Source organism: Cariama cristata, unplaced genomic scaffold, assembly GCF_000690535.1.
Source record: "Cariama cristata isolate BGI_N322 unplaced genomic scaffold, ASM69053v1 scaffold45391, whole genome shotgun sequence".
NCBI classification, from domain to species: Eukaryota; Metazoa; Chordata; class Aves; order Cariamiformes; family Cariamidae; genus Cariama; species Cariama cristata.
In genome coordinates this window covers 1-15,455 of record NW_009600691.1, presented here as the reverse complement: position 1 = coordinate 15,455, position 15,455 = coordinate 1, and the positions used below count along the sequence as shown (strand labels likewise).

The window sequence follows — 15,455 nt, the reverse complement described above, 5'->3', positions numbered from 1 at the left end:
CGGGGACTCGCAGGCTTCGGGCCGGGGTGACGCCGCGGACACGCTGCCTTCTGCAGGGGCTGATCCCAGAGAAACCGCTTCAAGTAGCGTTTTACATGGGTGATCCAGAGGGCAGAGGACACCTTAGCAAAGACCACGAAGTATACTTCTGTGTTTGGTTCTTGGACCTTAATAAAATCATGTTATGTGCCGGGCAACTAAGAAATCTGGGTTATGTTTCATATTCTGTCATAAATTAAGGAATCTGAATTTTAGCTCACTGTTCATTAGTGCCATCATTTTCAAATCCTTGCGTAAAGTTAAACATACACAGTGAAAGGGTAAGGATATGATTATTACGCTCCCTGGAAGATAATGGCCTGTGCTATTTTCTGTTAATGAAGCCACATGTAATTGAAATTCTTTCACTAAAAGAGCTCTGAAATGTTTTTTCTCTTTAGGGACCCTGTGGGAAGATTCTCAGTATTCCATTCATTTGTAGTATCATCAAGTTCTTTTAATTATTGTTGTATGTCCTGTATCAGAAAGACCTGAAAGTGCTTTCATGGATGGAATGTATGTAACCCATCACTTTTTTACATTTCTTTTTATATTTACGTTCAGTAGCAAGAACTCTGAGAGACACTTGGAGAATTACAAATGAGAGGTCACTGCTGGGTTGATACCACTTTAGTTCCAAACACCCGTATCAGTTAATGCCATAGTAATTCAACACAAAGCTCAGTGCCAAGTCAGTAACAAACCGGTGAATTTACTAGTGGCACAACGATTGCCTATTTGGCCACTTTTGTCCAAGGCATGTCCAGATGTGAGATTTAAAATCCTTAAATACCCAATGGTGGCATGATTTTAATTAAATGTTATAAATCTCCCAAACACAACACAGCAGTAATATAAGTAGGAGTCTTTATGCTAAGCTGCAAAGAGAACACACGCCAACTTGGAGACTGGCACTTGCAGAACTAGAACCCAGTCTGGCATTTCTCCAGATGCTAATACAGTTTTAAGAGAAAACAATACAAGTTAGATCATATATTTGCCAGAAGTGTTTTTCAACTTACTACTAGAATGAAAAAAGTTGCAAACTGTGATGATCTTGAATTACTGCATCCATGATTTTGAAATACTGCTAACTTTGATCAGCCATCTAACTAGCCTTTTCTGTGTACCACCAGCCTGAAATGACTTCTGATGACCCAGGCTAACAAATTCAGTGCTCACTTGGTTTTGTCACTCACATGAATCTGGGTGCTAAACACAAATTACTTTAAAAAAAGGAAGTAAGTCTTGTATGTTAAAAGTTCCAAAATCCTAACACAGGGTGAGAAAAAAGATGCATGTTTTGCATCTTTCTAAAAAAATGCATTGTACAGAAACACTATGTCAGTTACAGCAGATTCTGTTCTTTAGCCAGTGCCTTTATGAATTAGCACTCACTCATTTTTTGAGCTTTTGCTTTGCAGAAGTGCTTTATTGAGTTACTGATTGAGCTTCATTTATTCAAAGCAACAAAATGCTCTATTTTTAAATGATTTTGAACAATTAATTGAATAACATCCCTATGCTGGATGTTTAAACAGAAAGCACTAAAGCTCTGAGGAGAAATCACTACTGCTCTTCATTTCTTTTGATGATACACAGATAGAACAGGTGTTCTGGTCTTCTCCTTCTGTTGCAGCAGGGAACATGGACTACCAGTCATGACACCACACCATCACACATGGAGAAGAAAAGAAGTAAATGGCACCACGTAGTTACCTGCAATGAAATCTCAAATTACAAGCATTAAAAGAGATCTGTGTGTTTTCTTCTCACCACAAAAACACTTATCTTTGTGCCCCATTCAATAGTAACAAACAAATAGGTCACAGTTACCTGACGCTGTCCTGAGTAATCCCACAGGTTACCAAGCTGAAGGCTGCAAACCAAGTTCCTACAGTGAATTTAAGCTTTGCACACTACTGTCAAGTATGCTCACACTGAAAAAAATCAAACTGAGCAAGTCTAAAATTCCTGGTGACAAAGGAAAAATGCATTAGTTAGCCAACACTGTTCCTTGTAGTATTTATACATCGCCATTCACTGCTCTTCGAAGCACCCCTGTAAACACTGGAATGAAACCCCTTGGTCAGATTCAGTTTTAGGTCTCTTTTTCTTGAAGTACCAACGGAAGTAGAATCAGCATTTCTTTACATCACATTAAAAGCTTTTAGGTGTTTTCACATGAAATCACAGAATGGTCGAGGTTTGAAGGGACCTTTATGATTTTGAAGGAAAAAAAGTAAAAATATGTCCAACATAATTTTAATTGTAGATTTAAGTTTCTCCTGCAGAGCAGAAATAAATGGATAGAAGCTTTGTTTTTTGACTGATTGAAATTTATTACAAATACACATATTCACTGCTTATGTGCCTGCTGCACATTAGAAACAAAACCATACAGAACCAAAAGTTCTCTTATTAAGTATCAGAAAACTGCAATACACAACACAATGCAGAATCCTACTGCAAGTCATTTAACCTCAACCAGGTATAAAACCCCTTCAGTATCTGAACATACTGTCTTCACAAGAAGTACGTAATACTAACAATTACATATTGGTACCAAGGTGCTTCAAACCAAAAGCACAAGTGCTTTCAAGACTGATCTCAACTGAAATGAGACATCTGAATTTGTTTTCACAAACGATTACTCCAGGCATACTTTAAATTTTTTTTTTAAGAGGAATGACAAAATCCCTCCAATGCCTTTAAATATGGCATTAAAGTTATCAAGCACTAAGACAGTTCAAGATACAATCTAATGGCTCTGCCAAAAACAAATGTAAGGGCTTCCAGGGCAGCCCAAGACTAGATGATTTTGCCCACTCCTTCTGTACAGCTCTCTGCAGGGTAACGATTGATAAGCATAAAGCTTATCAAACTGCACATAAATGTAAAAAAATTCAACATACCATGGACTGAACATCTACAGGATTAACTTCTTTTGCCGTCTTGCTGAGACTCAGAAATCTGTGGGATCCCTTAATTAGCATCTACTTAGCGACAAACTCAACTCCCTTACCTGATGAGGAACTCTTACATGTGGCAGGAAAGTCTCACACTCTCTGAATATGACATCATGCCTTCAGAATAACAGAAGGATGTTCCTTTCAATAGGCATGAAAACAGACACAAAAAGCCTGAGAAATCCAAACCTTTTACTTCAGATGAGCAGCTGCTTCAGAACTGAAAACAGATTTACCTCTAGTCCCACAGCTCTTTGAATTTCTTCCCTGGGAGATATCAAAGCTAGTTCAAACCTTGGATACACAGCCACATGAATCCTCATTTGTTAAATACATCCTTTTTTAAAAGAACAGATGAAGAACTGACTGAAGAACTTGTGTTCAGGTAGCCTGGAAGACGGCATATGGGTCACAGTTGCAACTCCCATCTAAAGTCACGCTCAGAGTGAAACACAAGTAGTTTCCAAAATGCTATCACAAGTTTGCAACTACGCAGAAGAGACACTGTAACCATTTTTTAAAAATAAAAGGGGGGGGGCGGAGACCAGCAACCCGTACACACAAATGTTTTACCACGATGCACCATCCAGAAATCCAGAGGTCTCCATGTCTTCCAAGGCTCACTCCCTATCTTTTAGTACCACAACCAGCTTCTATACCTGTGATTGGCTGCCATCATGACTTGTCATGTCAGAAGAAAGAGCATTTTGCTGGGCATCTGTTTGTGCACTTCTTAATTGATCATTACTGCAGTTAACATGTCAAGCAGCATTTTTTCCAAAAGGGTAATTCTAAAGGAAGGAGAACATGCCTTTCTTTGTACCTCCTATTTACCTGATTTTTCCAATTAAAGGTTTTGGAGAAAGGGTCTCAAGCATGACCAGCTAACTTAAATATTCCCCAGTTATGGCCAATGCAGGCTTTGGTTTAGATCAGTATAATCCACACAAGAAGATAATGCGAGTTAGAAGAACTCAAGTTAACATTACAATGTCACATGCACTGGTGGAAATTTAGGACAGTGTTTCAGTAGGAGACAAACATGCCTCCTCCTCTTCTAACACTACAACCTTCCGTCTGGAGAGAGACATCACAGACTTTATAACAGTTAGAGAAATTCTAACAAAAATGCGCAAGGCAAGAAAAGCAAATGGGATTACAATCTGCATAAGATGGAAAATGGCTGTGCTGAATTCACTTAACAAGCATGTTAAAAAGAAGGCCCCAAGGCTTACACAAGGGTAGAGAGCCAGCTTGGCAAACATGAAGGCATGCTCCTTGCCACCATATCTAGCAAAGGGATGCAAAGTTTCCCTTTCATGGAGGAGCGCTGTAGTCCATATTGCAAACTGAAATATGCTGGCAAAGAAAGTGATAACACAGCTGACCTGAATGGCTTCTATTTCATTGTGAGACTTCTCTGCAAATTCACTGGTCAGCTGGTAAGCCAGTGGAAGCCCACCAATGAAAGCCAATGAAAGTATGTTAAGCAGCCCCATTAATCGTGTAGCTTCTGTTACATAAAGAAAAAGCGAGTGATGGACAAACCACAGGAGACCAATTGTTACAAATGAGCCAAAGTAGGCAAGGTAGTTTGGCCCATATTCACTTAAAGCTTCAAGAAGGCTGCCATGGAACTTCTCCTCAACTTCTCTGGGCTCAGGGACGTTGTCTTCACTGTGGAGAAAAAACTTACTTTACTTTGCATATTACTGTTACAAAAACACACCTGGAGCAACACTGAACTATGCTGCTTTACTCCGAGCAAGTAGGGAACAACAGGCACCCACTTTGTAGTTCTCTAATTTGTAACTTAAAATCAGCATTTCAAAAAACAGCTCTGCAAATAAATTAGATCTGAAAGGAAATCTGAAAGTAAGTTGGCATTCTTTTAGGTTAATGTAATAAAGTTGCCACACTGACTAAGCAGTTTTTGTTGATAAAAGCTTTTTAGCTGAAAACATGACCAAGCAAAAAGGAAGCTTGGTTCTTCAAGACTCCCCAACCCAACATACATTAAATAGACTGATGATCACTACTGATGAAATGTGAGCGTTAGAAGTATCTTTTGTTTGTGTTCTGTATCTTTCCAGAAAATTATACTTAAAGTAACCACTGAAGGTTTTAGAAGTCAAAGACAATGTTTGGTTAATTTTATTTCCTCAAATATTACATAGACAAAAGATAATATTTAACAACACAAAGTGTAAGAGGCAACCCAAAGCCTTACCATATATCCAAAATGAGCAGGGTTGCTACAATAGCATAGACTCCATCACTGAATGCTTCTACCCGTTCCTTACTCAGAGGCTCACTGAGGTAAAAAGTGAAGGTTTCTAAGCTATGCTGTTCTTCCTCTTCATCTCTCTGACCTGGAAACAAATCCAGATGTTTACTAATGAAAGACAAAATCAGGTAGCATAAAACAAGGTAGAAACTCCCTTTCTCTTTCTCCCCACTTGCCAAAATCTTTCTGTAGAAAGAAAGGTACTATTCATCCATATAAGTCAGTCACTCCACTTTTTTCGGCAGCTGTGCCTGTCCCGGAAGTTCACCTTGCCTTCAGAACAAGGGCTCCAGGGACAAAGAGCCCTGTCCTTTAAACTGTATGGCATACCATTTCCACCAAGTGAAAAATGACTCAAAGCTGTAATTGAACAAAACATTTGAGCTAAACAAATCAGATGCTGTGCCTCGGGAAGCCCTAATAGCTGTAGGTCCTTTAAGACAGCGTGGAGAACTTACACCGCATGGGAGAAAAAACTCACTGGAGCATGGGGGCTGCACTGGGACATCAAATGGCCTGCTTTAAAATAAATCCAGTCTTTGGTCAAAAGGTGGGGCTCTGGAGTTTTTATAGGAAAAGTCAAACACATCTGTAAAGACCGGACTCTGCATTGCCCAGATAGCCAAGCTGCACCACTTCAGGAGTATTGACTGGGTGAAGAAAAAGCTTACAGCTTCCAGAGGAAGTAAGGAGAAGAACTGAATGAAAAGCAAGTGTAATCACAATTCAGTCAATAAAGCAGTAATTTCTGTCAGCCATCGGATGGGGTGAGATGTACACAGACAAGACCGAATGGCAAACCGCAGTGCCTCCATCACAGTAGGCACAGGCAGTATTTGCATGTGTTTATTCTCTGGCTCTCAGAGTCTGGCTTTAGCTGTTTTAGAGCATTTCTGCCTCCCTGTCTATTATTGCTGCCACATGGGGGAATCAAAAGTATTTTTCCATTTGCACTGTACACAGACGGACTTGTACTAGGCTGAAGAGCAGCAGAAGCACAAAGGTGTTAGTCTTCTGACTCACCTCGGGAGCACCAATTCCAAAGACATGACTCTGTTCAGTGTTTTTCTGGTCAGTTTATATTGCTCTTAAAGAGGGACACTCCACCTTTGGGCTGAGTAAGTTGCATGATACCACCTTCTCCTTTATTTTGGCACTGGCAACCTCCTCCTCAGCAGAGTTTAAAAGCAGCTCTAGCTGTTGGTGTGGTTATGCAATTGTTAGCGCTGACACAAGGTGGGCAGAAAGAACATAAGCAAGGAGCGTAAGGGAAGGAAGCATAGATTTAGGCTGACTTCAGCCGTGTGTGAATGCACACCTTTAGACCACAGCAGTTAAATTAATGAGATGTAACATGCTAAACAGTTAATTACCCTGAAAAAGTTTGATTTATACGTGCTTTGCTTGCCAGTTTGAAAATGTGGGACCGTACAGTATTGCTAGGAAGGAAGCAATACAGGCATAGAGCTTGCTTCCTATAGTCTTCAATCCCCATGCTCCCATTTTAGGAAGGAAAGGGGATAGATGGCCTGCAGCCATCATTCATGTACTTGTGTGTGTATGCACACACATGCATATTCAGGACAAACCAGAGAGGTCTGGCATTCAGAAATGATCTTTGAATGTTTTGTGTCTTACACAAACCTCGTGACAGATTAAGGGAAACCAGGAAGCGAGGGAGAAACTGTTTGGAAGCACAGCAATAAACACCAAAATCACTATGTTCCAAGACTGAAAATGGAAGTAGAACTAAAATTACTTCATTCCAGGCAGTTTGGATAACATGTTGACAACCTAGTAACATATCTGAACATACTCCTATGAATATTGTTACTCACCAACAATCTTGGTTTTACACCATGTAATGAATCGAGTGAGATGCGGAAAAACGATTACGAGCCCAAGAAGTACATAAGACTATGGAGAGGAAAATGACAGAGTTTAAATTTAGTTGTCAAAATACAAATTACCTTCCAAGTTTAATATGAAACTATAACTCTCAATCTTTAGGTATAACCACACTGAGAAAAACAAATCTTGTCTTTATGACATGGAAAAGGCTCACCTGAAATGCACATGTACCTCCTCGATATTGCATATGCAACCCAATACTGCTTTCTGAAAGCTAATTTAGTACCAGTAATGAAGCAAGCTAAAAGAAGAAGGGAAATAATTCTGCTAAGAAAAATGCAGTAATGAGTTCTTTGGAAGTTGGAGAACTATCCCATATGACCCTTACGAGTCCCTTCTAACTTGGATATTCTATGATTCTACTACTTGTCTCCCAAAGACACCTCAGTGGGTCATAAGTGGTTCACAGGCTTTGCACAGGTCTAAACACAAGAGCAACCTGGAGACTAATGTCACTGTTATTAATATTAAAAGAAAATACACTAGTGAACAAGGCGAGGGAGAAGAGGAAAGTGAGGAAGTAAGACGAAGGCATATTTTCAGTTAAAATTAAGCCTTTTCACATTTAGAATCATAACTGTCCCTTTTATCAACAGCAACCTGAGTCCTCCTAAATTTGGAGATTATTTAAACACTGCTAATTCCCATGGAATCTTTCTCAAAATTCAGTTAAATCTACCTTTTCCTACAGAACAAGACAGAGGAAAGGAAGCTCAGGATACATCCAAAAACTAGATTTCAGTTCCAAGCAGGGGTTCTGAGAAAGATACGAGCTATTAATAAGTAGGAGCAACTCGCTGCCATTTAATAAAGATGGCAAAGAAAAAGGCTGTGTAAAAGCAGGCCCTAGCCAAAAACATTTGTTTTGAGATGCAGGTTGGCTAACTGGTCTGCTTATTCTATTTGCTCTTAACACCCTGAGTTAGTGCAGCAATTGTATTCACTTGTCTTCAGTCTGTGCAATGTGATGTTTATTTCATGTAACCTTCCACATTATCTCACCTACTTCTGATGACCAAGATGCTAAGCTACAGTTTAGAAGACCTGCTTCTAATTAAAAGAACCTTAAAAAAAATCAGGTAGAGCAAGTAAGGTTAATATTGTAGCAGAATATTCTTTCAAAACTACCCAAACTCATGGATCAAATTACAGATTGTTATCTGTGAATTGAACATCTTCAATGCAAATAGCAGCCATGATTATGTCACAGAACTGGCAACTGAGAAAGTCTGCACATTTAACATGGACATCATTATTTTAATACACAACCCTAAATATAACTAATATAAACTGCTGCATCAAAGTTTTCAGTGAACTGGGAGAACTTACCAAAGGAATAAAGAAAAAAGAAAAGATGGCTGCTAAAAAGCATAAAACTGGTCCTCTCAGGATAATCTTTAAGATATGACGTTTATAGAAATTCTGGTTTTCAGACACCTGTATCTGTTGATTCAGCAAGTGTGGGTGATAGAATCCATACAGTACTATCACAGCCTGCAAGGAGAAGAGCATTACTGAAGTTATTACATACAAGTGTATGCAGCATTTCAAATATAAAACTGTAAAACTATAAATCAACAAATTCCAAAACACTTTCAGCCTTATTCTTCACTCCCTCACGGAGGGCTGGTCTTAGAATCTCTGAGATTTCACAATACACTGCATGTCAAGATTTTAGTCTCCTCTGCAGAGCTTGTCCTGACCATGGATCTTACAAGAAGAGGAATGAAGACCTCCACAATAAGAAACTGAAAGCAACAAGGCACTGCACCAGGAGAAAACCAGTGCCATTGGACTCAGGTTGAAAGCCCATGTTCACTCAGCCATCACTGCACAGCTCAGTTCAGGAAAAGTCAATTGCTATTTCCTTAAAGACTGGGAAAGGAATTTCTATTCTGTGGACTTTGAGATCAGCCAATTTAGTTGCATAAATCACCTTCACAGGACAGTGGCAATGCACACTTTCATCTCATATGCAGATAATATATTATCACAACAGGCACAACTTTGAAAAAGAATGCTACACAAACAAAAAAGACACTTAGCAATTTATACCCATAGTTAAGAAATGTAATTTTAGTTCTACCCAAGAAAATGTATTTAAAAGTGAAAATGTAAATGGATGGCTCCAATACCTGTATAAGGCCAATGACAACAGCACAGACACTGAACAGGAAAATGCCAAAAGGTACCTCTGGAAAGGAGGCCATTAAGGAAAACTAGAAAAAAATGCAACTAGATCAAATATTTAATTAAGGAGCAATGTAGGAATAACAGTAGAGAATGGAAGCACTCTTCATTCAATATTGAAACTCAAAAACCTAAATAATACTTGGCTTTTCAACATAATTCCAGTAAACGCAACTTCTAGCCACAAACACACGCAGGCATTCCAACGAAAGGCATCTGGAGAGATGGCTTTCCTCTCATGTTCATACCACATAACCTTAACCTCTCTGACGCTATGTCTCCATAATAACTACAGACTGGCTTGTAGCTGAGCATAAAGTTTAACAGTGTTTTCAGTGGATAAGATATTCATAGCTGTGAAAATTCTTGATATTAGGATACCTTTTTGAATCTTTTAATTTCTCTACCTCCATGGCTCCCTGTTGTATTAATTTCTGTAGCTTGGGGGGGGGGGGGGAAGCAGGGAGTAGTACTAGGGTAACATTGACCAATTTCCAAAAATTATTTCAGCTTCAAGTCAAAGTAAAAAGTACGTGCTCGTGCTGATAGAGACCGTTTTACTGACCACAGCCCTATTATTTGCAGAAAAGACCATTTTATTGACCACAGCTTTATTCTTTGCAGACTAATATATAACACAGGTATATCCATAGAGAAACAGATACCTGTCATAAATCTATTCTACATGTATAATAGAAGTCAAGATGCATTTTAAACAACACTTTTGTTCTGCTAATATGGTTTTCAGTTGCAAATATTCTTGCTAGGTCTAAAGGCCATCTGACCAGAAATTGTGCAGAACATCAAATTTGCAGATTCAGAAAATGAATGATTGGCTGCTAGAATCAACCTTTCTAAGTCAAAGTGATATCAAAATCTTGTCTAGATTACAAAAGGAAAATGTTCTGTCATCTAAAGAAGAGTTTGAAACACAGCTTTAGTTCTCTTATAAAATGCAAAATTCTCATTAGGCGACTTCGACATTTTTCAATACAGCTGCTTTTTTAAAAGAAATCATGGGAAACTATGACTTTCCATTATTATAATTTTTCTTCTACAATACCCATTTTCTGCCAGGTCTATAACATGCAGTAACTGAAGGTTGTAACATGTCCTCATGAATTTTAAAAAAGTAGGGCTTTACTATTACAATGGATTCCGGGTTTGTACAATAGTAACACTTTCCTGAGTTTCTGAATACTTTGGTAAAGTCTTTCCAAATAAATAAAGAAAAAAAAACTCTGTAATTTAAACATATGCCAAATTTTAGAAAAGTACTTACAGTGTATGGCAAGAAAGTTATGATCATCATACAGGCCTACAAAAGAAAAAAGTGTACTGAAACTCTAGGCAAAATACAAAGCAAGCAATCCCCACATTAAAGATGTGTCCAGAGAATGCAACACAAACAGATCAAATGCTTATGCTGCACCATGGAAAAAAACACATTTCTGAAGCTGGTGAGCTTTAACTGCAACAAATGGCTAGTTCTGTATGCATCTTCCACATTTGCTATCCAAACTGTACAAGCTTATTTTAGAAAACGCTACAGTTTTGTTGACAATACCACAGGCAAAAGTAGCAATGCCAATAGTACCACACTACCTAAACAGTGGTTTCTGATTTGTCAAAAACATTGATCTCTGATCACAAATATTTCATATATAAAAAAGCCAAATTACAAAAACCCCACAGCTCAAGCACAAAGAAATGCCTTGCTCTGAAAGCTACATTAGGTAAGAACTACATGCCTTAAGCTAGTAGTCTAAGGTAATTTCCTGTAGTGTTATCTCATGGAGTTTAAACTCAGTACTGTTATTAACTAAATTAAATTAACTGTGTGGTTGCACACTGTCAGAGAACAGAATTTTAAAAAATATAGCAAAATACAAAGCTCTAGCTGAAAGGAAGAATATGTTCACTATGGCAGCATCCTATTACCACTATTAGTAACCAAGATATACAGGGTGGCTTGTTAAAAAACATACTCAGATAAATGAAGAATTTTTACGAGGTAAGATTTAGGCAAGTGTAAATCTCAAAACACTGATTCAGAGATTGGTCTCTCAGTGGTAGTTTTTGAAAGATCATATAATCCTCGATTTCAAATAAGCTTCAGAATGAATTTCTGAGCAACTTAAACAGAGAAATGACTTGAAAACATAACTGTAATTCAAAACTACCACTAAGATTTTTTTGCCACAAAAGACATAGCATTTCATTTTCCTAAGCCTGGAGAACAGATACTTCAGCTGCACACAGATGAAGAGAGTCAAAAGCCTTTGCCATAGGTGCCTCTTCAGTTCCCTCAGATGAGCTTCAGATTAACCTGTTGCAGAGCTTCTTCTGGCTTATAGTAAAACATATGCTAGTTAAAAGCAAGTTAGTTATCCATCAGCCACTTTGGCAAGGAGGAATTCAAGCTCTTTGTATCTTCCTGACTTGGAAATTTGGCAGAGTTACGCTGTTTAAATTAGAAACTTTTGGATATGTACATACAGACTTAAGAAAAAGTGACCTGTACTTGCTAGTTAAAACATCCAGCGTGTCTGACAAGACTCACCAGATTTAGAAGAGCGAGGACATCATCTATAAGCTCTATCACCTGAAACAACCTGTCAAGGCAAGGCAAGATATCATGAACAAGCCAGCTCCCAAAATATGTTTTACAATGCCGTATACAAATGGTACATTTATGATATTATAGGGGATGCTGATTTCCTTTGCTTCAGAATTTATAAAAGTAGTCCAGGTGCTACCAAAACTCATTAGCTTGAACATGGAAGTAATTTGTTAGAAGAATTTGAAAAGCGAAATATGAACAGTCAAGTTCAATCATGCAGCAGTTGTTAAGAACCTCACTTCTATTTGAAGGACAAGTGGCATATGACATAGCAAACTGGCTTTCCCACCCCTACTCCATCCTTCCTCTACACCTGAAATTATATATTTACTTTGAAGTAAATTTCACCGTTGTTAACAGCAAATTATCTGTGAAGAAGTGATCCAGATGTCAGGTCTGACCCATCAAGTCACATACCAAAAACCTAACAAGGCACTGAGCTACAAATAGGTATCATTCCTTGGAAAATGGAACACAAGGGTGTGATTCGGGAGCAAGAGTTGATGACGATTCCCTGGAGGACTTGCCACTTCACCATAGGATGAAATGCAGCCAAGTCAATGGGGCAGGCTACTGATTTGCTTTCTCCCACAGCAGTTTTGTTCCAGAACAGCTCTATCTTTTGCCACCTGACACACCTGGGACAGGACTGCCAGCAAACCGCTAGTGAGCTGCACAAGGCTTGGGAGCCACAGGACAACTATCATTAGCCGTCTGTTAATCACCTATTTACTTAAACATAGGCAAGGCCCAGAACTAACTGGAGACCGACAGCCTGTGCTCAGTGCTTAAGCAAATACTTCTGAAGCATGAACAAAGGCAGACTTTGACCAGCAGGCACTGTTCACTGCTCACACAAGAACATGAACAAGTCCAGTTGGTACTCTGATGCCAAAATAAAAGTATAGGCACCAGAATGACTTTTAGCTTGTCAGATGAAGCAATGTTGTATAGGGATCTGAGCCCTAGAGTAGTAGTGCACAGATCTTCCAGAGCAGATCTAGATGTTCAGAGTCCACCTGGAGTCTCAGATTTTTCTTTGTCTCATATGTCATTGTGAAGAGCTATTATTCTGATTTTCTCTGAGTTTTACTTGGGAGAACAGAGGCAAATTCATGCTGTTAGGACCAGAATATTTTCAGAATTTTAAGTCTTAAAATTATTTCTGCTGAAGATACGCCATAGTTATTGTTACACAAAGAAAGTAAGCTTTTCTTCCAAACTGCACTACACCTTGTTAAAATTAAATTCCCGATGCACAGAAGTGTCACTCAGAGTCAGTGGAACCAATCACCCTCCACAAAACCCCAAACTATTCAAAGACTATGCCTCAGCATCTACTTACACAAGAAAAGCAATGCAATAAAAGCACTGATGTGAACTATCAAGTATTGAATTACCTCTATTAGAATGCAGCCAATCTGCTTACTTAAGGAAAGAATATAGTAACATTTGCAAATTTCAAAATTCAAACAAAAACTGCCCTGATTCCAGTACGATGCCTGCAAGTCAATTTCTTTTTAACTACCAAGACCAGGGCAGGTGGCAGTGTCCACAGCTCTAAAATGCAGCATCTGCAACATTACAATTGATTTTTTGAGAAGCACTGCTGAGGACTGAGACAGACAAGTTTTTGGCCAGCTGCACTGTATCAGTTCCTCTATTTGTGTAGCATGCAAGTTACAAAATCATGCTTTTTCAGCATAATTAGAAGTTTAATTCCATCTAGAATATGAAGTAAAATGAAGAGTAATTTAAAAGATATATAATGCTTGTTTTTCTCTGTATCACTGTCAGTGGCGTAAGAGTACAGTTACTCACTGCTTAGGGTAGCATTTCTTTACAATGATTTTTTTTATTACCCAACAAAAGATAATTCAGAAACATCAGCAAGACAGAAATGTCAGACACATAGTTACCTCCTGCCCTTTTAAACAATAGTTTCTCTTTAACTTCAGAGTTCCTACCTTACATGAGCTGCCCATGCCACTGTGACTATTAAGAAGGTCATCAAGTAGACTGCAATTTTTGCTAGAAGAAGTTGCTGAACACTTTCACCTAGTTTCTGAAACAGAAAGTGACACCCAGAGACAGAGAAGTTAAATGTTACATTGTGAAATTATTAGCAATGTCTGCAAATGAGGAAGGACATGCAGTCATGTAGTAGAGTTTTTGAAAATGCCTGACAAGAATGCAGTTCTCTTCCAATAATCTTTTTACTACCATGCAGAGGAACTGGTTTATTAGACACTTGCAAGTATCCTGAAATGCGTAGTTATATGTACCAAGAGATGTACCAACGCACCTCTTCACTGTAAAAGGGCTTCCTAGTGCTCTGTTCACCTTGTGATTCATTCATGCACTCTCTCATCACTGTTACTGTGATAATGCATTTCAGAGGAGGGCTGGCCACAAAATGCCTTTTTTATTTTCTTAGCACTGACTTTGGGAGGAGAAGCATCAACCAGGTTTTCATGTGATGATTGTTAGCAATGAGGAAGGGGAAGGCTTAAGCACAGCAAATTTTCATATACCACTACAATGGTTTAAACACATTCATGTGGCATATTTGCCATGTTAGGGATTGTACTTGACTTTCCTAAACTAAATGAGACAAAATATTTGTGTCTAGGTCTGTTTTTGAGAGCAGAAAAACAAATGGTGACAAAAAAAACCCTGTAAACTTTCTCAAATGATTAATCTGTTTCCTAACATTCCTGTTTCTTTCAGAATTAATTTATTTTTCTGTAGTTTTCATTTTCCACCTTAGCTTATTCTGATTACATTTATTATTAACCTGATTTTAAAAGGAGTATTTAGCTTTCACAATATACGTGGCTTCTCTAAGTGATTATGTATTAACCAAAAGAGCAGATGCTTTCTGAAAGATGTTTTGGTCAGATGGGCAATTCATTTTTCACACAAAAGTAACTGGATAAAATCTATGGCCTACAATACACAGCTCATTCAGGCTCTATATTCCAACTTCTGCAGACTACACAGATCTTCAGTATTTGAAGTTTTTCACCCCCAGTTCAACAGCTCCTCCCCCCTAGGGGAAATTTCTGTTGGCTTTAATGTTACTTAATGGTTTGGGCTTTGAAAATCTGGAACTTGAAATTAAGTGGGGGTGCTAAATTAGGATGTTACATGTACTTGCAAAGACAGAAGAAACAACAAAAGATATATGATACCTGATCAGGATGTATTTTTGTGTGAGCCACAGGCAAAATCTGAAATAACAAAGCCTTATTAGTACATGACATTCTTTTCCTTATTGCGAGCTTTATTAAAATCTAAAAAACTTCAGGCGGCCGCAAACGTTCCTGGATCAGGTAGCTAACAGCCTGCGGTTCTGGAAGGCAGAACCCCTTTTCGGCCGCACAGGAACAAGGCTGTTCGCTGCCCCTCACCGCCGCGCACTGCGGCCCCGCAC

At 38.6% G+C, this 15,455-nt stretch overlaps 1 protein-coding gene across 1 annotated transcript; it reads right to left on the bottom strand.

Annotated features, from left to right (window-relative positions):
* Nucleotides 1-3,895: 3,895 nt before the first annotated feature.
* TMEM175 (transmembrane protein 175) lies at nt 3,896-15,246 on the bottom strand. The gene is made up of 9 exons (XM_009710099.1): nt 15,214-15,246; nt 13,987-14,084; nt 11,960-12,011; nt 10,679-10,714; nt 9,342-9,425; nt 8,536-8,700; nt 7,134-7,212; nt 5,239-5,380; nt 3,896-4,685 (listed from the first exon to the last, which is right to left on the bottom strand). The coding sequence occupies exons 2-9, from the start codon at nt 14,028-14,030 to the stop codon at nt 4,022-4,024; spliced, it is 1,266 nt and encodes a 421-aa protein (XP_009708401.1). The 5' UTR covers nt 14,031-14,084; nt 15,214-15,246; the 3' UTR covers nt 3,896-4,021.
* Nucleotides 15,247-15,455: the final 209 nt, after the last annotated feature.

What these genes read in the sequence shown, in the direction of transcription:
- TMEM175 (XM_009710099.1), bottom strand. Translation starts at nt 14,030, where the DNA reads ATGACCTTCTTAATAGTCACAGTGGCATGGGCAGCTCATGTAAG. An exon ending in TAACTTTCTTGCCATACACT is followed by an intron (nt 9,426 to 10,678) that starts GTAAGTACTTTT and finishes ATTTTTTTCTAG; the next exon opens with TTTTCCTTAATGGCCTCCTT. An exon ending in GTGTAAAACCAAGATTGTTG is followed by an intron (nt 5,381 to 7,133) that starts GTGAGTAACAAT and finishes ATTTGTTTCCAG; the next exon opens with GTCAGAGAGATGAAGAGGAA.